This window comes from Pipra filicauda, unplaced genomic scaffold (genome assembly GCF_003945595.2).
Source record: "Pipra filicauda isolate LSUMZ 115617 unplaced genomic scaffold, ASM394559v2 scaffold1168_size24547_pilon, whole genome shotgun sequence".
Lineage (NCBI taxonomy): Eukaryota > Metazoa > Chordata > Aves > Passeriformes > Pipridae > Pipra > Pipra filicauda.
The window spans coordinates 1-24,547 of NW_024103616.1; the positions used below are offsets into that span (position 1 = coordinate 1).

General features: G+C 60.3%; 1 protein-coding gene across 1 annotated transcript; it reads left to right on the top strand.

Moving 5' to 3' along the window:
• Nucleotides 1-230: 230 nt before the first annotated feature.
• Nucleotides 231-24,256, top strand: LOC113991864 (myosin-6-like; the record flags this gene model as incomplete). The annotated part of the gene is made up of 29 exons (XM_039384882.1): nucleotides 231-294; nucleotides 1,851-1,949; nucleotides 2,052-2,155; nucleotides 3,286-3,424; nucleotides 3,518-3,786; nucleotides 5,184-5,354; nucleotides 5,486-5,795; nucleotides 5,878-5,951; nucleotides 6,085-6,199; nucleotides 6,258-6,375; nucleotides 6,463-6,586; nucleotides 7,430-7,566; nucleotides 7,668-7,794; nucleotides 7,881-8,009; nucleotides 8,121-8,363; nucleotides 9,326-9,502; nucleotides 9,603-9,748; nucleotides 9,829-9,919; nucleotides 11,730-12,119; nucleotides 13,439-13,565; nucleotides 14,606-14,724; nucleotides 17,271-17,467; nucleotides 18,145-18,328; nucleotides 20,002-20,167; nucleotides 20,257-20,381; nucleotides 20,476-20,784; nucleotides 21,617-21,820; nucleotides 23,778-23,903; nucleotides 23,981-24,256. Coding segments are annotated over 29 exons (4,860 nt in total), but the record flags the coding sequence as incomplete, so codon positions are not given.
• Between the last annotated feature and the right edge of the window lie 291 nt (nucleotides 24,257-24,547).

Sequence of the window (24,547 nt, forward strand, 5' to 3'; positions counted from 1 at the left end):
GATCTGTGGGTGGGGCCTATGTGGGATCTGTGGGCGGGGTCTATGGGGGATCTGTGGGCGGGGTCTATGGGGGATCTGTGGGCGGGGTCTATGGGGGTTCTGTGGGCGGGGTCTATGGGGGATCCGTGGGCGGGGTCTTTGTACGGTGTCTATGGGACAGGACCTATGGGGTGGGCTGGGCTCTGTGGGGTGGGGTCTGTGCCCCACTAACCCCTCCCCCGCCCTCCCAGGGGAAATTCATCCGGATCCACTTCGGGGCCACCGGGAAGTTGGCGTCGGCCGACATCGAGACCTGTGAGTGGCCACGGGGCCGGGGGGGTGGGGCTTGGTCACCCTCCGGCCTCCTTCCACGTGTCCAGAGACCTCCCTGTCCCCGCGTCCTCCCCCTCCATCTGTCCCTTCAACCCTCCGTCCATCTCCTCATCCCGCCATCCCTCCACCCCTCCTTCGTCCCTCCACCTCCTCACGTCTCCTCCCTCCACGGACGTGTCCGTCTGTCTTTCTGTCTTCACATCTGATGGATCCACGAGTGCTCCGTCCCTCCGTCTCCTCACCCCCCTGTTCCCATCCCCACCCACCTTGTCACCCCACCACCCATCTCCCCGTGTCCCCACCCATCTCCTCACCCCCCCATTCCCATCCCCGTCCATGTTGTCACCCCATCACCCATCTCCCCTCCCCGTTGTCCCACCCTACCTCCTCACCCGCCCCCGTTCCCATCCCCACCCCGCTGTCACCCAACCAACCCGCTCCACGTGTCACCACCTCTCCACCCCCTCTTCCACCCATGCTGCACCCCACACCATCTCCGTGTCGCCCACCCGGCTCCTCAGCCCCCTGTTCCCATTCCCCACCCACCTTGTCAACCCACCAACCTCTCCGCCCGTTCCCACCCATCTCCTCACCCCCCTGTTCCCACCCACGTTCTCACCCCACCACCCATCTCCCCGTGTCCCCACCCATCTCCTCACCCCCCTGTTCCCATCCCCACTCACCTTGTCATCCCACCACCCATCTCTCCGTGTCTCCACCCACCTCCTCACCCCCCCGTTCCCATCCCCATCCATGTTGTCACCCCACCACCCATCTCTCTGTGTCCCCACCCATCTCCTCACCCCCCTGTTCCCATCCCCACCCACCTTGTCACCCCACCACCCATCTCCCCGTGTCTCCACCCGCGCCTCCCCCCCTGGTCCCATCCCACCCACGCTGTTCACACACCACCGGACACCCATCTCCCCGTGTCCCCTCCCATCTCCTCACCCCCCCGTTCCCATCCACCTTGTCATCCCACCACCCATCTCCCCGTGTCCCCACCCATCTCCTCATCCCCCTGTTCCCACCCACCTTGTCACCCCACCACCCATCTCCCCGTGTCCCCACCCATCTCCTCACCCCCCCGTTCCCATCCCCACCCACCTTGTCACCCCACCACCCATCTCCCCGTGTCCCCACCCATCTCCGTCAGCCCCCTTTTCCCACCCCCCCTGGGCACCACCACCACCCAGCTGCCCCCGCCGGGTACCACCCATCTCCTCACCCCCCCGTTCCCACCCATGTTGTCACCCCACCACCCATCTCCCCGTGTCCCCACCCATCTTCTCACCCCCTGTTCCCATCCCCACCCACCTTGTCACCCCACCACCCATCTCCCCGTGGCCCCACCCATCTCCTCACCCCCCTGTTCCCATCCCAACCCATGTTGTCACCCCACCACCCATCTCCCCGTGTCTTCACCCATCTCCTCACCCCCCCATTCCCATCCCCACCCACCTTGTCACCCCACCACCCATCTCTCCGTGTCTCCACCCATCTCCTCACCCCACCTTCTCCCCCTTCCGCCCCCCCAGACCTCCTGGAGAAGTCCCGCGTCATCTTCCAGCTGAAGGCGGAGCGGAACTACCACATCTTCTACCAGATCCTCTCCAACAAGAAGCCGGAGCTGTTGGGTGAGCCGGGCGGGGCCGGGGGGGCTTCTCCTTCCTCCTCCTCCTCCCTAAGTGGGGGGTTTGGAGCCGGGAGTGCTCAGCGGTGTCTCCATCCCGGGCCAGAGATGCTGCTGGTCACCTCCAACCCCTACGACTACGGGTACGTGTCCCAGGGCGAGGTGACCGTGGCCTCCATCGACGACGCCGAGGAGCTGCTGGCCACCGACGTGAGCGGGGACGGAGGGAGGGAGGGGCCTTTGGATATATGGATGAGTCCATGAGCGGATGAGTCCTTGGATGGATGGATGGATCCATGGACAGATGAATCCTCAGAAGGATGGGTGGAGGAATCCTCAGAGGGATGGATGGATGGATTGGTCTACAAATGGATGAATCAATGGATAGATGAGTCCTCAAATGGATGGATGGATGCATTGATAGATGAATCCTCAGAAGGACGGATGGATGGATGGATGAATCCATGGATAGATGAATCCTGAGAACGATGGGTGGATGGATGGATGGATGAATCCATGGATAGATGAATCCTGAGAATGATGGATGAATGGATGAATCCATGGATAGATGAATCCTCATAAGGATGGATGGATGGATGGATGAATCCATGGATAGATGAATCCTCAGAAGGATGGATGGATGGATGGATGGATGGATGGATAGATGAATCCTCAGAAGGATGGACGGATGGATGGATGGATGAATCCATGGATAGATGAATCCTCAGAAGGATGGACGGATGAGTGGGATGGATAAGATGGATGGATGGATGGATGGATGGATGGATGGATGGATGGATGGATTGGTCCATGAATGGATGAATCCATGGATAGATGAGTCCTCAAATGGATGGATGGATCCATGGATAGATGAATCCTCAGAACGATGGATGGATGGAAGGATGAATCCATAGATAGATGACTCCTCAGAAGGATGGATGGATGGATGGATGGATGGATAGATGAATTCTCAGAAGGATGGACAGATGGATGGGATGGATAGGATGGATGGATGGATGGATGGATGGATGGATGGATGGATGGATGGATTGGTCCACGAATGGATGAATCAATGGATAGACGAGTCCTCAAATGGATGGATGGATCCATGGATGGACGAGTTTTCAGAAGGACGGATGGATGGATCCATGGACAAATGAGTCCTGAGACGGAGAAACGAACCCCTGGACGAACGAACGAGTCCATGGATGAGTCCTTCACGTGGACGAGCCCACGGATGGACACGTCCCCACCGGCCGGGCCGACGAGCGGGAGGGACAGCGGGAGGGACCCACGGGTGGTGACCTGACCGCTCCTCCGCCCCTCTCCCTCTCCCCCAGAGCGCCTTCGACGTGCTGGGCTTCACGGCCGAGGAGAAGGCCGGGGTGTACAAGCTGACGGGCGCCATCATGCACTTCGGCAACATGAAGTTCAAGCAGAAGCAGCGGGAGGAGCAGGCGGAGCCCGACGGCACCGAAGGCGGGTCGGGGGGGGGCACCCGACCGCGGTGGCACCCGACCGCGGCGGCACCCGACCGCGGCGGCACCTGACCGCGCGTCCCCTCCTCCGCAGACGCCGACAAGTCCGCCTACCTGATGGGGCTGAACTCGGCCGACCTGCTCAAGGGGCTGTGCCACCCGCGCGTCAAGGTGGGCAACGAGTACGTCACCAAGGGCCAGAGCGTCCAGCAGGTCTACTACTCCATCGGCGCCCTGGCCAAGGCCGTCTACGAGAAGATGTTCAACTGGATGGTGGTGAGGATCAACAACTCGCTGGACACGAAGCAGCCGCGGCAGTACTTCATCGGCGTCCTGGACATCGCCGGCTTCGAGATCTTCGACGTGAGGCCCGCGGGGGGGAGAAAAGGGAGGGGAGGTGGTGTCGGGCTTCTTGGAGCTGGTGTTGATCCAGTTGGGTGTTGGGTGGGTCTCCTGTGGCTTCACGTTGCCCTTGAGTGGAAACTTGGATGCTTTGGATGTTTTTGTCGATGCCGTTGGGTGTGGAGTTGACCTCGTTGATCCCATTGGGCATTGAGTTGATCCTGTTGGGTGTTGAGTTCACCCTGTTGACCCTACTGGGTGCCATTTTGACCCCATTGGGTCTCAGGTTGACCCACTGATCTCATGGGATGTTCTGTTGACCCTACTGGGCATTGGGTTGTGCCTATTGACCCCACTGGGGGTTGTGTTGACCCTGTTGGGTCTAAGGTGACCCCATTGACGCCATTAGGCATTCTGGTGATCCCACTGGGTGTAGACTTGACCTCATTGATCCCATTGGGTGTTGAATTGATCCCCTTGACCCCTTTGGGAATCACTTTGTCCCTGTTGGGCACTGAGATGACCCTGTTGGGTGTTGAGTTGACACCACCGGGTGTTGGGTTTGACGTTGATCCCGTTTGGAATTGTGTTAACCCTGCGGAGCCTTGAGTTGACCCCTCTGACCCTGTTGGGTGCTGAGATGACCCTGTTGGGTATTGAGTTGACCCCGCTCACCCCACTGGGTCTCGGGTTCACCCCACTGGAGGTTGAGTTGACCCCGCTCACATAATTGGGTGTCAGGTTCACCCCGCTGAGCCTGTTGGGGGTTGAGTTGACCTCGCTCACCCCATTGGGTGTCAGGTTCACCCCACTGACCCCGTTGGGGGTTGAGTTGACCCCGCTCACCCCATTGGGTGTCAGGTTCACCCCGCTGGCCCCGTTGGGGGTTGAGTTGACCCCACTCACCCCACTGGGTCTCGGGTTCACCCCGCTGACCCCACTGGAGGTTGAGTTGACCCCGCTCACATAATTGGGTGTCAGGTTCACCCCGCTGAGCCTGTTGGGGGTTGAGTTGACCCTGCTCACATAATTGGGTGTCAGGTTCACCCCACTGACCCCGTTGGGTGTTTAGTTGACCCCGCTCACCCCATTGGGTGTCAGGTTCACCCCGCTGGCCCCGTTGGGGGTTGAGTTGACCTCGCTCACCCCACTGGGTCTCGGGTTCACCCCACTGACCCCGTTGGGTGTTTAGTTGACCCCACTCACCCCACTGGGTCTCGGGTTCACCCCACTGACCCCGTTGGGGGTTGAGTTGACCCCGCTCACCCCACTGGGTGTCAGGTTCACCCCACTGGCCCCGTTGGGGGTTGAGTTGACCCCGCTCACCCCATTGGGTGTCAGGTTCACCCCGCTGACCCCGTTGGGGGTTGAGTTGACCGCGCCGATCCCATCATCTGCCCCTCCCTCTCCTCCCCCAGTTCAACAGCTTCGAGCAGCTCTGCATCAACTTCACCAACGAGAAGCTGCAGCAGTTCTTCAACCACCACATGTTCGTGCTGGAGCAGGAGGAGTACAAGAAGGAGGGGATCGAGTGGGAGTTCATCGACTTCGGCATGGACCTCCAGGCCTGCATCGACCTCATCGAGAAGGTACCACCCCCACCGGGGCCTCCGGGCGCTGACAGATGAAGGTCCGTCCACTTGGAGCCCGTTAGTGACCCAAGTGACTTTTGGGCGGTCCTTGGTGTCCCCTGTGGCCAATGACATCTTCTCCTCCCCAGCCCATGGGGATCATGTCCATCCTGGAGGAGGAGTGCATGTTCCCCAAGGCCTCGGACATGACCTTCAAGGCCAAGCTCTACGACAACCACCTGGGCAAGTCGGCCAACTTCGGGAAGCCGCGCAACGTCAAGGGCAAGGCCGAGGCCCACTTCTCACTCGTCCACTACGCCGGCACCGTGGACTACAACATCCTGGGCTGGCTGGAGAAGAACAAGGACCCCCTCAACGAGACGGTCGTGGGGCTCTACCAGAAATCCGCCCTCAAGCTCTTGGCCAGCCTCTTCTCCAACTACGCCGGGGCGGACTCCGGTGGGTGATGGGTGGATGGAGAAGGCAGCTGCCTACTAGAGTTGCCTTCATTCCCGCCTCACCCCGTCCATCTTCTCCTCAGGTGGTGATGGTGGCAAGGGCAAAGGAGCCAAGAAGAAAGGTTCCTCCTTCCAGACGGTCTCGGCCCTGCACCGGGTGAGGGACTCGTGCGGTGCACCCGCCGTGGGGCAGAGGGGGGACAACCCCCCGGCGTGGAGGATGGTCCCACCCTCCACCCGTGGCCCCTCCCCCGCTCTCCCTTCGGTCAACCTCTTCTCTTCCTCCCCAGGAGAACCTCAACAAGCTGATGGCCAACCTCAAGACCACCCACCCCCACTTCGTGCGCTGCCTCGTCCCGAACGAGCGGAAGCAGCCGGGTGAGCAGAGGGGGCGGGAAGGGGTGGGTGGGAGGGTGGGCGTGGCTCGTGGTTGACCCCCCCCGGCCCGCGTCCCTTCCCCCAGGTGTGATGGACAACGCCCTGGTGATGCACCAGCTCCGCTGCAACGGCGTCCTGGAGGGGATCCGCATCTGCCGCAAGGGCTTCCCCAACCGCATCCTCTACGGGGACTTCCGCCAGCGGTGGGCACGGGGCGGGGGGCGTGGGGTGGGGGGCGTAACCCTACCGGGGCTGATTGGGGGGGGGGGTCGTGTCCTCTCTGCCGCCAGGTACCGCATCCTGAACCCCGCGGCCATCCCCGAGGGGCAGTTCATCGACAGCCGCAAGGGCGCCGAGAAGCTCCTGGGCTCCATCGACATCGACCACAACCAGTACAAGTTCGGGCACACCAAGGTGAGGCCACGTGGACTCCGTTCCCCCCGGTCCCACCTCCCACGAGGTGACACGGGCCTCACCGTCACACCATCCCCGTGTCCATCTGTCCATCCCCCTGTCCATCTGTCCATCCATGCGTCCATCTGTCCATCCACGTGTTCATCTGTCCGTCCCCCTGTCCATCAGTCCCTCCCACCCACCACAGATGAGGTCACGTGGACTCTGTTCCCCCTGGTCCCACCTCCCATGAGGTGACACGGGCCTCACTGTCACACCATCCCCCTGCCCATCTGTCCATCCCCCTGTCCATCTGTCCATCCACGTGTCCATCTGTCCGTCCCCCTGTCCATCGGTCCCTCCCACCCACCACAGATGAGGTCATGTGGACTCTGTTCCCCCTGGTCCCACCTCCCACGAGGTGACACGGACCTCACTGTCGCACCATCCCCCTGCCCATCTGTCCATCCCCCTGTCCATCTGTCCGTCCATCTGTCCATCCATCTGTCCATCTGTCCATCCACGTGTCCATCTGTCCATCCACGTGTCCATCTGCCCATCCACGTGTCCATCTGTCCATCCCACCCACCACAGATGAGGCCACGTGGACTCTGTTCCCCCTGGTCCCACCTCCCACGAGGTGACACGGACCTCACCGTCACACCATCCTCCTGCTCATCTGTCCATCCACGTGTCCATCTGTCCATCCACGTGTCCATCTGCCCATCCACGTGTCCACCGGTCCCTCCCACCCACCACAGATGAGGCCGCGTGCTCTCTGTCCCCCTTGGTCCCACCACCCCCGAGGCGACGCGGCTCCCGCCGTCCCGCCGCCCTCTCCCCGACCTCCTCCCTCCCTCCCAGGTGTTCTTCAAGGCGGGGCTGCTGGGGCAGCTGGAGGAGATGCGGGACGAGCGCCTGTCCCGCATCATCACCCGCATCCAGGCGCGGGCGCGGGGGCAGCTCATGCGCCTCGAGTTCAAGAAGATCGTGGAGCGCCGGTGGGTGAGGCGGGGCTGACGGGGCTCCTCCTGGCCGGGCGGGTCACCCCCGGTGCGGGGCCGCGGCGGCACCCGCGTCCTCCTCCCCGCTCCCCCCGCAGGGACGCGCTGCTGGTGATCCAGTGGAACCTGCGGGCCTTCATGGGGGTGAAGAACTGGCCGTGGATGAAGCTCTACTTCAAGATCAAACCCCTGCTGAAGAGCGCGGAGACGGAGAAGGAGATGCAGGTGGGAGGAGGGGGCGGGGCGGGGCGGGGCCGCCGCCGGTGGGCGTTGGACGGGGGGTTGGACTCTCCGTGGGTCTCCCGGAGCAGAACATGAAGGAGGAGTACGGGCGGCTGAAGGAGGCCCTGGAGAAGTCGGAATCGCGGCGGAAGGAGCTGGAGGAGAAGATGGTGTCCATGCTGCAGGAGAAGAACGACCTTCAGCTCCAAGTGCAGGCCGTGAGTGAGACGACCCCCCCCTCCAAAACCACATCCCGGGGGTGACCACCTGCCCCACCGCCCCCAGGACCCCCCAGAGCCACCCCTTGTCGCCCGCCACCCCTCCCACAGGAGCAGGACAACCTGAACGACGCCGAGGAGCGCTGCGACCAGCTGATCAAGAACAAGATCCAGCTGGAGGCCAAGGTGAAGGAGCTGACGGAGCGGCTGGAGGACGAGGAGGAGATGAACGCCGAGCTGACGGCCAAGAAGAGGAAGCTGGAGGACGAGTGCTCGGAGCTGAAGAAGGACATCGATGACCTGGAGCTGACCCTGGCCAAGGTGGAGAAGGAGAAACACGCCACCGAGAACAAGGTGAGGGCGGGGAGGGGGCCTCGGCCTCAAGGGGAGGGGACTTGAGTCAACTCAGCTGGGTCGGGTTGGGTTGAGGAGACCCAAGGCTGGGTGGGTTGGGAAGACCCAAATCTGGTTGGTTTGTACTGAGGAGACCAAAGGCTGGTTGGGTTGGGAAGACTCAAATCTGGTTGGGTTGGGTTGAGGAGACTCAAGGCTGGTTGGTTTGTATTGAGGAGACCCAAGGCTGGTTGGGTTGGGAAGACCTAAATCTGGTTGGTTTGCATTGAGGAGACCCAAGGCTGGGTGGGATGTGTTGGGTTGGGTTGAGGAGACCAAAGGCTGGTTGGGTTGGGAAGACCCAAATCTGGTTGGTTTTGTACTGAGGAGACCCAAGGCTGGTTGGGTTGGGAAGACCCAAATCTGGTTGGTTTGCATTGAGGAGACCCAAGGCTGGGTGGGATGTGTTGGGTTGGGTTGAGGAGACCCAAGGAAGGTCGGATCGGATTGAGAAGACCCAAGGTTGGGTGGGGTTGAGGAGACCCAAGGCTGGTTGGGTTGGAAGACCCAAATCTGGTTGGTTTTTATTGAGGAGACCCAAGGCTGGGTGGGATGTGTTGGGTTGGGTTGAGGAGACCCAAGGCTGGTTGGGTTGGGTTGGGAAGACCCAAATCTGGTTGGGTTGGGTTGAGGAGACCCAAATCTGGTTGGTTTGTACTGAGGAGACCCAAGGCTGGTTGGGTTGGGAAGACCCAAATCTGGTTGGTTTGTCTTGAGGAGACCCAAGGCTGGGTGGGATGTGTTGGGTTGGGTTGAGGAGACCCAAGGAAGGTCGGATCGGATTGAGAAGATCCCAAGGCTGGTTGGGTGGGGTTTATCAAGAAGACCCAACACGCTTTGGGTTCTCTGCATTGAAGTGGCCTCATTGGCCAAGATGAACCCGCTCCTGGCACCGAGCCGGAGACCGGATGCTGCTCCCACAGGTCAAGAACCTGACGGAGGAGATGGCGGGGCTGGACGAGACCATCGCCAAGCTGACCAAGGAGAAGAAGGCCCTGCAGGAGTCCCACCAGCAGACCCTGGATGACCTGCAGGCCGAGGAAGACAAAGTCAACACCTTGACCAAGGGCAAAGTCAAGCTGGAACAGCAAGTGGACGATGTGAGTGCGACCGGTCCCACCCCTGGACCCGCCAAGGAGCTTTCTGGGGCAGAAACGAGGAAAACCTGAGGTTTCTCCCCATTTCTGTGTCCCCACACAGCTCGAAGGCTCCCTGGAGCAGGAGAAGAAGATCCGGATGGACCTGGAACGGGCCAAGAGGAAGCTGGAAGGTGACCTGAAGCTGACCCAGGAGAACATCATGGATCTGGAGAACGACAAGCAGCAGCTGGAGGAGAAGCTAAAGAAGTGAGGCTGGTCCCACATCCCAGGTACAACCCGCCCGGGGGCGTAGGTGGGACCTCAGCACCCGCCTCGTTCCTCTGCAGGAAGGAGTTTGAGATCCACCAGCAGAACAGCAGGATCGAGGACGAGCAGGCCCTGGCCCTGCAGCTCCAGAAGAAGCTGAAGGAGCTGCAGGTGAGGGGTTGGGTCTGTGTCTGCTTGGGCGGGGCTGGGGAGTCTCCAGGTGGTTGGGTTGGAGTCTCCAGGTGGTTGGGTTGGAGTCTCCAGGTGGTTGGGTTGGAGTCTCCAGGTGGTTGGGTTGGAGTTGGTTTGAGTTGGGCTGAAGAGTTGAACCTTCAGCGCTTGGGTTGGGTTGGAGAGTCTCCAGATGGTTGGATCAGGGTGAAGATTCTCCACGTGGTTGGGTTGGGGTTGGTTTGAGTTGGGCTGAAGAACCTTCAGCGCTTGGGTTGGGTTGGAGAGTCTCCAGATGGTTGGATCAGGGTGAAAATTCTCCACATGGTTGGGTTGGGTTGGTTTGAGTTGGGCTGGAGAGTTGAACCTTCAGCGCTTGGGTTGGGTTGGAGAGTCTCCAGATGGTTGGATCGGGGTGAAGATTCTCCGGGTGGTTGGGTTGGAGTCTTCAGGTGGTTGGGTTGGAGTCTCCAGGTGGTTGGGTTGGGGTTGGTTTGAGTTGGGCTGAAGAGTTGAACCTTCAGCACTTGGGTTGGGTTGGAGAGTCTCCAGATGGTTGGATTGGGGTGAAGATTCTCCAGGTGGTTGGGTTGGTTTGAGTTGGGCTGAAGAGTTGAACCTTCAGCGCTTGGGTTGGGTTGGAGAGTCTCCAGCTGGTTGGATCGGGGTGAAGATTCTCCAGGTGGTTGGGTTGGAGTCTTCAGGTGGTTGGGTTGGAGTCTTCAGGTGGTTGGGTTGGAGTCTCCAGGCGGTTGGGTTGGAGTCTCCAGGTGGTTGGGTTGTGGTTGGTTTGAGTTGGGCTGAAGAGTTGAACCTTCAGCACTTGGGTTGGGTTGGAGTCTCCAGATGGTTGGATCAGGGTGAAGATTCTCCAGGTGGTTGGGTTGGGTTGGTTTGAATTGGGCTGAAGAGTTGAACCTTCAGCGCTTGGGTTGGAGAGTCTCTAGATGGTTGGATTGGGGTGAAGATTCTCCGGGTGGTTGGGTTGGAGTCTTCAGGTGGTTGGGTTGGAGTCTCCAGGTGGTTGGGTTGGGTTGGTTTGAGTTGGGCTGAAGAGTTGAACCTTCAGCGCTTGGGTTGGGTTGGAGAGTCTCCAGATGGTTGGATCGGGGTGAAGATTCTCCAGGTGGTTGGGTTGGGTTGGTTTGAGTTGGGCTGAAGAGTTGAACCTTCAGTGCTTGGGTTGGGTCGGAGAGTCTCCAGATGGTTGGATCGGGGTGAAGATTCTCCAGGTGGTTGGGTTGGGGTTGGTTTGAGTTGGGCTGAAGAACCTTCAGCGCTTGGGTTGGGTCGGAGAGTCTCCAGATGGTTGGATCGGGGTGAAGATTCTCCAGGTGGTTGCGCTGAGTCGAAGACACTCCACTTGGTTGGGTTGGTTTGGGTTGACTTGAAGGGTCTCCAGCTGGTTGGATCGGGGTGAAGAGTGAGAGAGTCTCCAGGTGGTTGGGCTGAGTTGAAGACACTCCACTTGCCTGGGTTGGTTTGGGTTGACTTGAATGGTCTCCAGCTGGTTGGGTTGGGTCGAGTTGAGTTGAAGTGTCCCAAGCTGCTTGGGTTGGGTTGGAGCGTCTCCAACTGGTTGGATCGGGGTGAAGAGTGAGAGAGTCTCCAGGTGGTTGGGCTGAGTCGAAGACACTCCGCTTGGTTGGGTTGGGTTGGGTTGACTTGAATGGTCTCCAGCTGGTTGGGTTGAGTCGAAGTGTCCCAATCTGCTCGGGTTGGGTTGAAGAGCCTCCAGTTGTTGAGTCGGGTCGAGCGGAGGGGCTGGGTGGACCCGCCCTCCCCCAACCGCCTCCCCCGCGCGGCGCAGGCGCGGATCGAGGAGCTGGAGGAGGAGCTGGAGGCGGAGCGGACGGGCCGGGCCAAGGTGGAGAAGCAGCGCTCGGAGCTGTCGCGGGAGCTGGAGGAGCTCAGCGAGCGGCTGGAGGAGGCCGGAGGCGCCACCTCGGCCCAGCTGGAGCTCAACAAGAAGCGGGAGGCGGAGTTCCAGAAGCTGCGGCGGGACCTGGAGGAGGCCACGCTGCAGCACGAGGCCACGGCGGCCGCGCTGAGGAAGAAGCAGGCCGACAGCGTGGCCGAGCTGGGCGAGCAGCTGGACAACCTGCAGCGCGTCAAGCAGAAGCTGGAGAAGGAGAAGAGCGAGCTCAAGCTGGAGCTGGACGACCTCAGCGCCAACGTGGAGCAGCTGATCAAGGCCAAGGTAGGGCGAGGCCAAGGGGGAGTCGTGGGGTGGTTTGGGTAGGAGGGACCGTGAGGTTCATCCGGTTCTGTCGACCCACGGTCAGGGACACCCGGCCTTGGACATTTTCAAGGATCCAAGGGCAGCCACGGTTTCTCTGGGCAACCCGTGCCAGGGCCTGGCCACCCTCACGGGGAAGGATTCCTTCCCCAAATCCCACCTGATCCCCTCTTCCAAGTGGGAACCGTTCCACCTGTGGAGAGACAGATGAGGGGGGGCTGGATGTGCGCCCCTGGATCCTTCCAGGGGCATCGCAAGGAGTCTCCAGTTGTTGGGTTGGGTTGGGTTGGGCTGAAGAGTCTCCAGCTGGTTGAGTTGGGTTGGGTTGGGCTGAAGCATCTCCAGTTGGTTGAGTTGGGTTGGGTTGGGCTGAAGAGTCTCCAGTTGGTTGGGTTGGGCTGAAGAGTCTCCAGCTGGTTGAGTTGGGTTGGGTTGGGCTGAAGAGTCTCCAGTCGGTTGAGTTGGGTTGGGCTGAAGAGTCTCCAGTCGGTTGGGTTGGGCTGAAGAGTCTCCAGTTGGTTGGGTTGGGCTGGGTTGAAGAGTCTCCAGCTGGTTGAGTTGGGTTGGGTTGAAGAGTCTCCAGTTGGTTGAGTTGGGTTGGGTTGGGCTGAAGAGTCTCCAGCTGGTTGGGTTGGGTTGGGCTGAAGAGTCTCCAGTCGGTTGGGTTGGGTTGGGCTGAAGAGTCTCCAATTGGTTGAGTTGGGTTGGGTTGGGCTGAAGAGTCTCCAGCTGGTTGGGTTGGGTTGGGCTGAAGAGTCTCCAGCTGGTTGGGTTGGGTTGGGTTGGGCTGAAGAGTCTCCAGCTGGTTGGGTTGGGTTGGGTTGGGCTGAAGAGTCTCCAGCTGGTTGAGTTGGGTTGGGTTGGGCTGAAGAGTCTCCAGTCGGTTGGGTTGGGTTGGGCTGAAGAGTCTCCAGCTGGTTGAGTTGGGTTGGGTTGGTCTGAAGAGTCTCCAGTCGGTTGGGTTGGTCTGAAGAGTCTCCAGTCGGTTGGGTTCGGCTGAAGAGTCTCCAGCTGGTTGAGTTGGGTTGGGCTGAAGAGTCTCCAGTCGGTTGAGCTGGGTTGGGTTGGGCTGAAGAGTCTCCAGCTGGTTGAGTTGGGTTGGGCTGAAGAGTCTCCAGCTGGTTGAGTTGGGTTGGGTTGAGTGGATCCCACCCAGGGTCACCTTCCACTAGACCGGGTGTCTCCAAGCCCTGTCCCACCTGGCCCTTGGACGCCTCCAGGGACGGGGGGGTCTCCCCGTGGCCTCCACCCCCACCCCTCCATCCCCGTCCCCTCCCCAGGTGGCCATGGAGAAGATGTCGCGCTCCATGGAGGACCAGGCGGCCGAGCACTTGGCCAAGCTGGAGGAGACCCAGCGCGTCCTCAACGACGCCAACACCCAGCGGGCCAAGCTGCAGACGGAGAACGGTGGGAGCCCTGCCCCACGGCAGCCCCTCCCTGCCCCACGGCAGCCCCTCCCTGCCCCACAGCTCCGCCCCCTGCCCCACATCTGCAGCCCCCAGCCCTCCATCCCGTCCCACACCTGCAGCCCCCATCCCACACCTCCACCCCCTGCCCCACACCTGCAGCCCCCATCCCATCCCTCCACCCCCTGCCCCACATCTGCAGCCCCTGCCCCACACCTCCACCCCCTGCCCCACACCTGCAGCCCCCATCTCATCCCTCTACTCCCTGCCCCACATCTGCAGCCCCTGCCCCACATCTGCAGCCCCCACCCCACACCTCCACCCCATCCCACATCTACAGCACCCATCCCACACCTCCACCTCCTGCCCCACATCTGCCTCCCCCATCCCACACCTCCACTCTCTGCCCCACATCCGCAGCCCCCATCCCACACCTCCACCCCTTCCCGCCACCTCCACCCCTGCTCCACATCTGCAGCCCCCATCCCATCCCTCTACCCCCTGCCCCACATCTGCAGCCCCTGCCCCATATCTGCCTCCCCCATCCCACACCTCCACCCCTGCCCCACATCTGCAGCCCCCATCCCACACCTCCCACCCCTGCCCCACATCTGCAGCCCCCATCCCATCCCTCTACCCCCTGCCCCACATCTGCAGCCCCTGCCCCACATCTGCCTCCCCCATCCCACACCTCCACCCCTGCCCCACATCTGCAGCCCCCATCCCACACCTCCACCTCCTGCCCCACATCTGCCTCCCCCACCCCACACCTCCACCCCTGCCCCACATCCGCAGCCCCCACCCCACACCCCCACCCCCTTTCACCACCTCCACCCCCCGCCCCACACCTTCACTCCTCGCCCCACATTCCCCCCCCAAACCTTCGTCCCCGCCCTCTCCCTTCATCCCTTTTCCCGCATCTTCAGCCTCCGCCCCACATCTCCACCCACTTCAGCCCCCTCCCCACGCGTTGACCCCGCCCCTCGCCCCGCCCCACCCCCGAAGCCCCGCCCCACCCCTGAAGCCCCGCCCCCCGCGCAGGTGAGCTGTCCCGGCAGCTGGAGGAGAAGGAGGCCCTGGTGTCGCAGCTGACCCGGGGGAAGGTCTCCTACACCCAGCAGCTGGAGGACCTGCGCCGGCAGCTGGAGGAGGAGATGAAGGTGGGATCGGGTTGGGGGGGGCTCCAGGAAGGTCACGGGCGTCCGTCGCCCTCGCGGTCACCGGTTCGGATGGGTTGGGTCGGGTCGGGTTGGGTTGGGTCGGGTCGGGTCGGGTTGGGTTGGGTCGGGTCGGGTCGGGTTGGGTCGGGTCGGGTTGGGTTGGGTCGGGTTGAGTTGGGTTGGGTTGGGTGGGTCCCTCTGCGGGTTGTTCCGTCTCAGAGAGTCTGAGGATGGTTGGGTTGGTCTACAGAGGGTCTAAAAAAAGGGTCCAAGGAGGGTTGGGTCAATCTGTGGAAGGTCTGAAGAAGGTGGGGTTGGTCTACAGGATGTCCAAGGAAGGTTGGGTTGGTTGGAAGGAGGTTGGGCCGGTCGATGGAAGGTCAAAGAGGGTTGGGTTGGTCTGGGGAAGGTCAAAGAAGGTGAGGTTGGTCTACAGGATGTCCAAGAAGGGTTGGGTTGATGTGTGGAAGGAGGTTGGGCCGGTCGATGGAAGGTCAAAGAGTGTTGGGTTGGTCTGGGGAAGGTCAAAGAAGGTGGGGTTGGTCTACAGGATGTCCAAGAAGGGTTGGGTTGATGTGTGGAAGGAGGTTGGGCCGGTCGATGGAAGGTCAAAGAGTGTTGGGTTGGTCTGGGGAAGGTCAAAGAAGGTGGGGTTGGTCTACAGGATGTCTAAGGGAGGTTGGGTTGGTCTACAGGATGTCCAAGGGAGGTTGGGTTGATCTGTGGAAGGTTTGAAGAAGGTGGGGTTCATCTACAGGATGTCCAAGGAGGGTTGGGTTGATGTGTAGAAGGTCTGAAGAAGGTGGGGTTGGTCTACAGGATGTCCAAGGAAGGTTGGGTTGATGTGGAGGAGGTTGGGCCGGTCAATGGAAGGTCAGAGAGGGTTGGGTCAATCTGTGGAAGGTCTGAAGAAGGTGGGGTTCATCTACAGGATGTCCAAGGAAGGTTGGGTTGATGTGGAGGAGGTTGGGCCGGTCAATGGAAGGTCAGAGAGGGTTGGGTCGGTCTGGGGAAGGTCAAAGAAGGTGGGGTTGGTCTACAGGATGTCCAAGGGAGGTTGGGTTGATGTGTGGAAGGTCAAAGAAGGTGGGGTTGGTCTACAGGATGTCTGAAGAAGGTGGGGTTGATGTGTGGAAGGTCAAAGAAGGTGAGGTTGGTCTACAGGATGTCTGAAGAAGGTGGGGTTGATGTGGAGGAGGTTGGGCCGGTCGATGGAAGGTCAGAGAGGGTTGGGTTGGTCTGTGGAAGGTCTGAAGAAGGTGGGGTTGGTCTACAGGATGTCCAAGGGAGGTTGGGTTGATGTGTGGAAGGTCAAAGAAGGTGGGGTTGGTCTACAGGATGTCTGAAGAAGGTTGGGTTGATGTGGAGGAGGTTGGGCCGGTCGATGGAAGGTCAGAGAGGGTTGGGTTGGTCTGTGGAAGGTCTGAAGAAGGTGGGGTTGGTCTACAGGATGTCCAAGGGAGGTTGGGTTGGTTGGAAGGAGGTTGGGCCGGTCAATGGAAGGTCAGAGAGGGTTGGGTTGGTCTGTGGAAGGTCTGAAGAAGGTGGGGTTGGTCTACAGGATGTCCAAGGGAGGTTGGGTTGATGTGGAGGAGGTTGGGCTGGTCGATGGAAGGTCAGAGAGGGTTGGGTTGGTCTGTGGAAGGTCTGAAGAAGGTGGGGTTGGTCTACAGGATGTCCAAGGGAGGTTGGGTTGATGTGGAGGAGGTTGGGCTGGTCGATGGAAGGTCAGAGAGGGTTGGGTTGGTCTGTGGAAGGTCTGAAGAAGGTGGGGTTGGTCTACAGGATGTCCAAGGAAGGTTGGGTTGGTCTGTGGAAGGTCTGAAGAAGGTGGGGTTGGTCTACAGGATGTCCAAGGGAGGTTGGGTTGATGGGAAGGAGGTTGGGCCGGTCAATGGAAGGTCAAAGAGGGTTGGGTCAGTCTGGGGAAGGCTGGGGAAGGTCTGAGGAGGTCGGGTTGGCCTACGGAAGGTCCAAGACGGTTTGGGTTGGTCTAGGGAAGGTTTGGTTGGTTTGAGATGACAAAGACCAGATTTTGCTGAGCTGGAGAGCCCCGAGATGGCTCAGGTTGACACGGACCCGACGGTTCCACCTTCTCCTGAAAGGCTGAGGAGGATTCGTTGGTCTGGAGGAGGGTGGGTTGGAGGAGGTTGGGTTGGTCTGGAGGAGGTTGGGTTGGTCTATGGAAGGTACGAGGAAGGCTGGGTTGGTCTGCAGAAGGTTGGGTCGATCTGTCGAAGGTTGGGTTGGTCCATGGAAGGTTGGGTTGGTCTGCAGAAGGTTGGGCTGGTCTGCAGAAGGTTGGGTTGGTCTGCAGAAGGTTGGGTTGATCTGCCGAAGGTTGGGTTGGTCCATGGAAGGTTGGGTTGATCTGTGGAAGGTTGGGTTGGTCCATGGAAGGTTGGGTTGGTCTGCAGAAGGTTGGGTTGGTCTGCAGAAGCTCTGGTTGGGCGGGGCGATGGTGACCAGCCCTTGCTGAGCTGAAGAACCCCGAGGCAGCTCCAGCCGACCCGACCCCACCGGCGCCGCCTTCCCCTCCGGCCCAGGCCAAGAACGCGCTGGCCCACGCGCTGCAGTCGGCCCGGCACGACGGGGACCTGCTGCGGGAGCAGTACGAGGAGGAGACCGAGGCCAAGGCCGAGCTCCAGCGCCTGCTCTCCAAGGCCAACTCCGAGGTGGCCCAGTGGAGGACCAAGTACGAGACGGACGCCATCCAACGCACCGAGGAGCTGGAGGAGGCCAAGTGAGTCACCGCCCCGTGGGTGGAGCTTCTGGGGGGGGCGGGGGGTGGAGATCACCCGCTGGAGAAGGTTCTGGAGAAGGTTCTGGAGGGAATTGAGTCATCTGCCCATGGATGGAGCTTCTGAGGGGGTTGGGGGGTGGAGACCACCCTCTGGAGAAGGTTCTGGAGAAGGTTCTGGAGGGAATTGAGTCATCTGCCCATGGATGGAGCTTCTGGGGGGTGGGAGGTGGAGACCACCCTCTGGAGAAGGTTCTGGAGAAGGTTCTGAAGGAAACTGAGTCATCTGCCCATGGATGGAGCTTCTGGGGGGGGCGGGGGGTGGAGACCACCCTCTGGAGAAGGTTCTGGAGAAGGTTCTGGAGGAAATTGAGTCATCTGCCTGCGGGCGGAGCTTCTGTGGGGTGGGGGGTGGAGACCACCCGCTGGAGAAGGTTCTGGAGAAGGTTCTGGAGGAAATTGAGTCATCTGCCTGCGGGCGGAGCTTCTGTGGGGTGGGAGGTGGAGACCACCCGCTGGAGAAGGTTCTGGAGAAAGTCCCAGAGGAGGCAGAGCGTCCTGGAGGCGGCAGAGGAGACGCAGAGCAGAACCCCGGCCAACAGCCGGGCGGGAGGAGGCCTGAGCGGTCCCGCCCAGCCCAGGGGTGACCCCAGGCCGTGTCCCACCCCCCCCGGGGGCAGGAAGAAGCTGGCGCAGCGGCTGCAGGAGGCCGAGGAGGCCGTGGAGGCCGTGAACGCCAAGTGCTCCTCGCTGGAGAAGACCAAGCACCGGCTGCAGAACGAGATCGAGGACCTGATGGCCGACGTGGAGCGCTCCAACGCCGCCGCCGCCGCCCTGGACAAGAAGCAGAGGAACTTCGACAAGGTGAGGGAAGGGCGGGGCGTGGCCGGAGGGAGTGAAACAGGAGGCCGGGCCCAAAAGAGTTAACTGAGAAATTCGGGGCCTGCTAACGAGTCACCAACATCCCAAACCCATCTGCGCTCGTTCTGGATCCAAAAACTTAAGAGGACGGTAAAAGAAAACGTGATAAACCTAAAGGTAATAAATTAAAGATGCAGCAGGATGAGGTGGACATTTGAATAGAAGAAACAGGCCGGGAGCCAAGGCCTTCCCCAAGCCTCAGTGAGCGGGTCAAGAACAACGGAAGAGAAGGGAGATCAGGCCGAGGAAGACGAGAATTAGCCCCCAGACTCATGGGATGAAGAGAGGGTGTCCCACCAAAATTGAGGGTCGCCCCAAGCCCCGCCTGAGCTCCACCTACACCCCGCCTGCTATTTATATGCACAGATAGATGTTGTAACCACTCAAATGTGCATTTAATCCCAGCTGAAAACTGTATAAAACTGCTGATTTTGTGTGAAGCCTTCGAGCAGGTTTGTCCAGCGCCGGCTGGCCTCGCCCCCGACGTTGAACAAACACCTTGCTGCTTAAAGATAAAAAGTCTCTGAGCAGTTCCTCGGACCGATTTTTCGGATTCGGGGGTGAATCCGAAAAAATAATGAACTGCCCAGAGACTTTGGATCTTTCGAGCAGCGAAGGGATTTATCGGCGGCGCCGGGAGCTGGAAAAACTCGACGGCTTCACGCAAAATCAGCAGGTTTTATACAATTTTCAGCTGGGATTAAATGCACATTCAAGGGTGGTGGTCTGAAAAATAAAAGCCAGACACGATCCCAGTATGGGGAAACTGGAATAGTTTATTGAACACGAGAACACTGTTTTAAAGGCATCTGGGGCTGTATGTCAACAAAGGGGACAAATTGTGTTAATTGGGGAGTTACACGAGTTTTTACTGCAATTTCCAAAGAGTTAATTTTTCTTCTAGCGGGGTTACATGGGGGACAGAGGGATTACAGGGGTTTAGACATGGTTTGATACGATCATCTCAAAAGTCCTTTCTGATTTCCGCTGGGGACCAGGCTTGATCCGTGAGGTAGAACTTTAACAGGTCTTGTGAGGAGGGTCCAGCTCCTTCAGGTCACGAGGTTTTCGTCAGCCCCTTGTTTTCCTTTGCTGAAAGCTGGGTTTGGGTTCCCACATTCAAGTGGTTACAACATCTATTATGCATATTAACAACAGGTGGGGTGTAGGTGGAGCTCAGGTGGGGTTTAGGGCGGGGCTTCTCTCGGCCCTCGATTTCGGCGGTGGTTCCGTCCTTCCTCCCGTGGGTCTGGGGGCTTAAACTCATCTTCCTCAGCTTGACCCTTCTTCTCTTCTGTTGTTCCCGACCCGCTCACCGAAGCTTGGAAAAATCCCCGGCTCCTGGCCTGTTTCTTCTATTCAAATGTCCACCTTATCCTACTGCATCTTTAATTTATTACCTTTAGGTTTATCACATTTTCTTTCGCCGTTCTCTTAAGTTTTTGGTCCAGTAGAGTAGAACAGAACGAGCACAGATGGTTTGGGATGTTGGTAACTCGTTAGCAGGCCCCAAATTTCTTAGTTAACTCATTCAGGCCCGGCCTCCTGTTTCAGGGGGGCCGGGGGGGCACAGGTGGGTGGTGGGGTGACCCCAGGTCGTCGTCCCCCCCCCCCAGGTGTTGTCCGAGTGGAAGCAGAAGTTCGAGGAGTCGCAGACGGAGCTGGAGGCGTCGCAGAAGGAGGCCCGGGCCCTCAGCACCGACCTCTTCAAGCTGAGGAACGTCTACGAGGAGTCGCTCGAGCACCTGGAGACCCTCAAGAGGGAGAACAAGAACCTGCAAGGTGAGGCCGTGGACGGCTCTGCCCCCCCCCCGTCCTACGTCCCCCACCCCTCCCCACGGGCTCTGACGGGGTCCCACCCCCCGGGGCAGAGGAGATCTCGGACCTCACGGAGCAGCTCGGCGCCGGCCACAAGTCCGTCCACGAGCTGGAGAAGGTGCGGAAGCAGCTGGACGCCGAGAAGCTGGAGCTCCAGGCCGCCCTGGAGGAAGCCGAGGTGGGACGAACCGCGTCCCTCCCCCGTCCCCGCGATCTCCCGGTGGCACATTCGCCCTCCATGACCCTCAAGGTCCCCTCTGTGTCCCCCCCAGGCCTCCCTGGAGCACGAGGAGGGGAAGATCCTGCGGGCGCAGCTGGAGTTCAACCAGGTGAAGGCGGAGTACGAGCGGAAGCTGGGGGAGAAGGAGGAGGAGATGGAGCAGGTGAAGCGCAACCACCTGCGGGTGGTGGAGTCTCTCCAGACCTCGCTGGACGCCGAGACCCGGAGCCGCAACGAGGCCCTGAGGCTGAAGAAGAAGATGGAGGGCGACCTCAACGAGATGGAGATCCAGCTCAGCCACGCCAACCGCGGCGCCAACGAGGCCCAGAAGCAAGTCAAGGCTCTGCAGGGCTACCTGAAGGTACCTGTCCCAGCGAGGCGTGGGAGGGACCCGAGGGTACCTGTCCCGGTGAGGTCCAGGAGGTACCTGAGGGTACCTGTCCCAGTGAGGTCCAGGAGGTACCTGAGGGTACCTGTCCCGGTGAGGTGTAGGAGGGACCTGAGGGTACCTGTCTCAGTGAGGTGTGGGAGGGACCTGAGGGTACCTGTCCCAGTGAGGTCCAGGAGGTACCTGAGGGTACCTGTCCCAGCGAGGCGTGGGAGGGACCTGAGGGTACCTGTCCCGGTGAGGTGTAGGAGGGACCCGAGGGTACCTGTCCCATGGGATAGTGAGGTCCAGGAGGTACCTGAGGGTACCTGTCCCATGGGATGGTGATGGGTAGGAGGTACCTGAGGGTACTTCTCCCATGGGATAGTGAGGTCCAGGAGGTACCTGAGGGTACCTGTCCCATGGGATAGTGAGGTCCAGGAGGTATCTGAGGGTACCTGTCCCGGTGAGGTCCAGGAGGTACCTGAGGGTACCTGTCCCATGGGGATGGTGATGGGCAGGAGGTACCTGAAGGTACCTGTCCCATGGGATAGTGAGGTGTAGGAGGTACCTGAGGGTACCTGTCCCATGGGGATGGTGATGGGTAGGAGCCCCCACCACCCCAGGGGTGGTTGAGTGGGCCTGCCCCTCCTTCCCTACCCCCCAGGGGTGGTTGGGTTCCCTTCCCCACACCCTCACAGCTGAGTAAACCCACCGCCCTCACGGTCGGGGGGACCTCCGAGCCCTTCCCCGCCCCACAGGGGTGGTCGGGTGGCCCCCCCAGCCCCCCTTGGCCCCCCGTCCTCACGGCGGGGCGGCCCCCCAGGACACGCAGCTGCAGCTGGACGAGGCGGCGAGGGCCGGGGAGGAGCTGAAGGAGAACGTGGCCATGGTGGAGCGCAGGAACGCGCTGCTGCAGGCGGAGCTGGAGGAGCTGCGGGCGCTGGTGGAACAGACCGAGAGGGCCCGGAAACTGGCCGAGCAGGAGCTGATCGAGGCCAGCGAGAGGGTCCAGCTCCTCCACTCGCAGGTGAGACCCCCCTCCCCTGCCTCCCAGAGAGGGGGCATCTCCCTCCGGGGGCACTCAAAGCCGGGAGAGACGGAGACGCTTGGTCGGTTTGGGGACCTCGAAGCGGCTCGAGGTGGTGTTGGCCCGGTGGCCCCACCTCCTCCTGAGGGTTGGGTTGATCTGGAGGAGGTTGGGTTGGTCCGTGGAAGGTCCAGGGAAGGTTGGGTTGATCTGGAGGAGGTTGGGTTGGTCCGTAGAAGGTCCAAGGAAGGTTGAATTGGTCTATAGAAGGTCGAAGGTTGGGTTGGTCCATAGAAGGTCCAAGGAAGGTTGGGTTGGTCCAAGGAAGGTTGGGTTGGTCCATAGAAGGTCTAAGGAAGGTTGGGTTGGTCCGTGGATGGTCCAAGGAAGGTTGGGTTGGTCCACAGAAGGTTGAAAGTTGGGTTGGTCCGTAGAAGGTCCAGGGAAAGTTGGGTTGGTCCATAGAAGGTCCAAGGAAGGTTGGGTTGGTCCAAGGAAGGTTGGGTTGGTCCATAGAAGGTCGAAGGTTGGGTTGGTCCATAGAAGGTCCAAGGAAGGTTGGGTTGGTCCATAGAAGGTTGAAAGTTGGGTTGGTCCGTAGAAGGTCCAGGGAAAGTTGGGTTGGTCCATAGAAGGTCCAAGGAAGGTTGGGTTGGTCCAAGGAAGGTTGGGTTGGTCCACAGAAGGCCCAAGGAAGGTTGGGTTGGTCCGTAGAAGGTCCAAGGAAGGTTGGGTTGGTCCAAGGAAGGTTGGGTTGGTCCGTAGAAGGTCAAAGGATGGGTTGGGTTGGTCCAAGGAAGGTTGGGTTGGTCCGTAGAAGGTCTAAGGAAGGTTGGGTTGGTCCAAGGAAGGTTGGGTTGGTCCGTAGAAGGTTGAAGGAAGGTTGGGTTGGTCCATAGAAGGTCTAAGGAAGGTTGGGTTGGTCCGTAGAAGGTCTAAGGAAGGTTGGGTTGGTCCAAGGAAGGTTGGGTTGGTCCATAGAAGGTTGAAGGAAGGTTGGGTTGGTCCACAGAAGGCCCAAGGAAGGTTGGGTTGGTCCATAGAAGGTCTAAGGAAGGTTGGGTTGGTCCGTAGAAGGTCTAAGGAAGGTTGGGTTGGTCCATAGAAGGTCTAAGGAAGGTTGGGTTGGTCCAAGGAAGGTCTAAGGAAGGTTGGGTTGGTCCAAGGAAGGTTGGGTTGGTCCATAGAAGGCCCAAGGAAGGTTGGGTTGGTCCATAGAAGGTCTAAGGAAGGTTGGGTTGGTCCATAGAAGGTCCAAGGAAGGTTGGGTTGGTCCAAGGAAGGTTGGGTTGGTCCACAGAAGGCCCAAGGAAGGTTGGGTTGGTCCATAGAAGGTCGAAGGTTGGGTTGGTCCGTTGAAGGTCCAAGGAAGGTTGAATTGGTCCATAGAAGGCCCAAGGAAGGTTGGGTTTGTCCATAGAAGGCCCAAGGAAGGTTGGGTTGGTCCATAGAAGGCCCAAGGAAGGTTGGGTTGGTCCATAGAAGGCCCAAGGAAGGTTGGGTTGGTCCATAGAAGGTCAAAGAAAGGTTGGGTTTGTCCATAGAAGGTCTGAGGAAGGTTGGGTTGGTCCGTAGAAGGTCCAAGGAAGGTTGGGTTGGTCCATAAAAGGTCAAAGAAAGGTTGGGTTTGTCCATAGAAGGTCTGAGGAAGGTTGGGTTGGTCCGTAGAAGGTCCAAGGAAGGTTGGGTTGGTCCACAGAAGGGCCAAGGAAGGTTGGGTTGGTCCATAGAAGGTCCAAGGAAAGTTGAATTGGCCTACAGAAGTTTGGGAGCTTCTGTTTGAGTTGGTCTACGGAAGGTCGGGGGCTTCTGTGTCGACTCGCCGAGATCCCCGGAAGAAGATCCTTGAACCCTGCCGAGACCTGGGGAGCCTCCAAGGCCTGGGGGGGGGGGGGTCAAGACATGGGTCAGCAGCCCCGGGGCCGCCCCCTGAGGTCCCTGCCGTCCCCCCCGCCAGAACACGAGCCTCATCAACCAGAAGAAGAAGATGGAGGGTGACATCTCCCAGCTGCAGGCGGAGGTGGAGGAGGCCGTGCAGGAGTGTCGCAACGCCGAGGACAAGGCCAAGAAGGCCGTCACCGACGTGAGTGGCGCGGCCGGGGCGGGGGGACGGGCGGGGGACGAGCGGCGCGGCCGGACCTGCCGGTTGTCCCCGCGCAGGCGGCCATGATGGCCGAGGAGCTGAAGAAGGAGCAGGACACGAGCGCCCACCTGGAGAGGATGAAGAAGAACATGGAGCAGACCATCAAGGACCTGCAGCTGCGCCTGGACGAGGCCGAGCAGCTGGCCCTGAAGGGCGGCAAGAAGCAGCTGCAGAAGCTGGAGGTGCGGGTGAGGGAGCTGGAGAACGAGCTGGAGGCCGAGCAGAAGAGGAACGCCGAGAGCGTCAAGGGGCTGCGCAAGTCCGAGAGGAGGGTCAAGGAGCTCAGCTACCAGGTGAGACCACCATGGGGGGGTCAGGGAGCTCAGCTACCAGGTGAGACCACCGTGAGGGGGTCAAGGAGTTCAGTTACCGGGTGAGACCACCGTGAGGGGGTCAAGGAGTTCAGTTACCGGGTGAGACCACCGTGGGGGGGTCAAGGAGTTCAGTTACTGGGTGAGACACTGAGGGGGGTCAAGGTGAGACCACCGTGGGGGGGTCAAGGAGCTCAGCTACCAGGTGAGACCACCATGGGGGGGTCAAGGAGCTCAGCTACCAGGTGAGACCACCAGGGGGGGGTCAGGGAG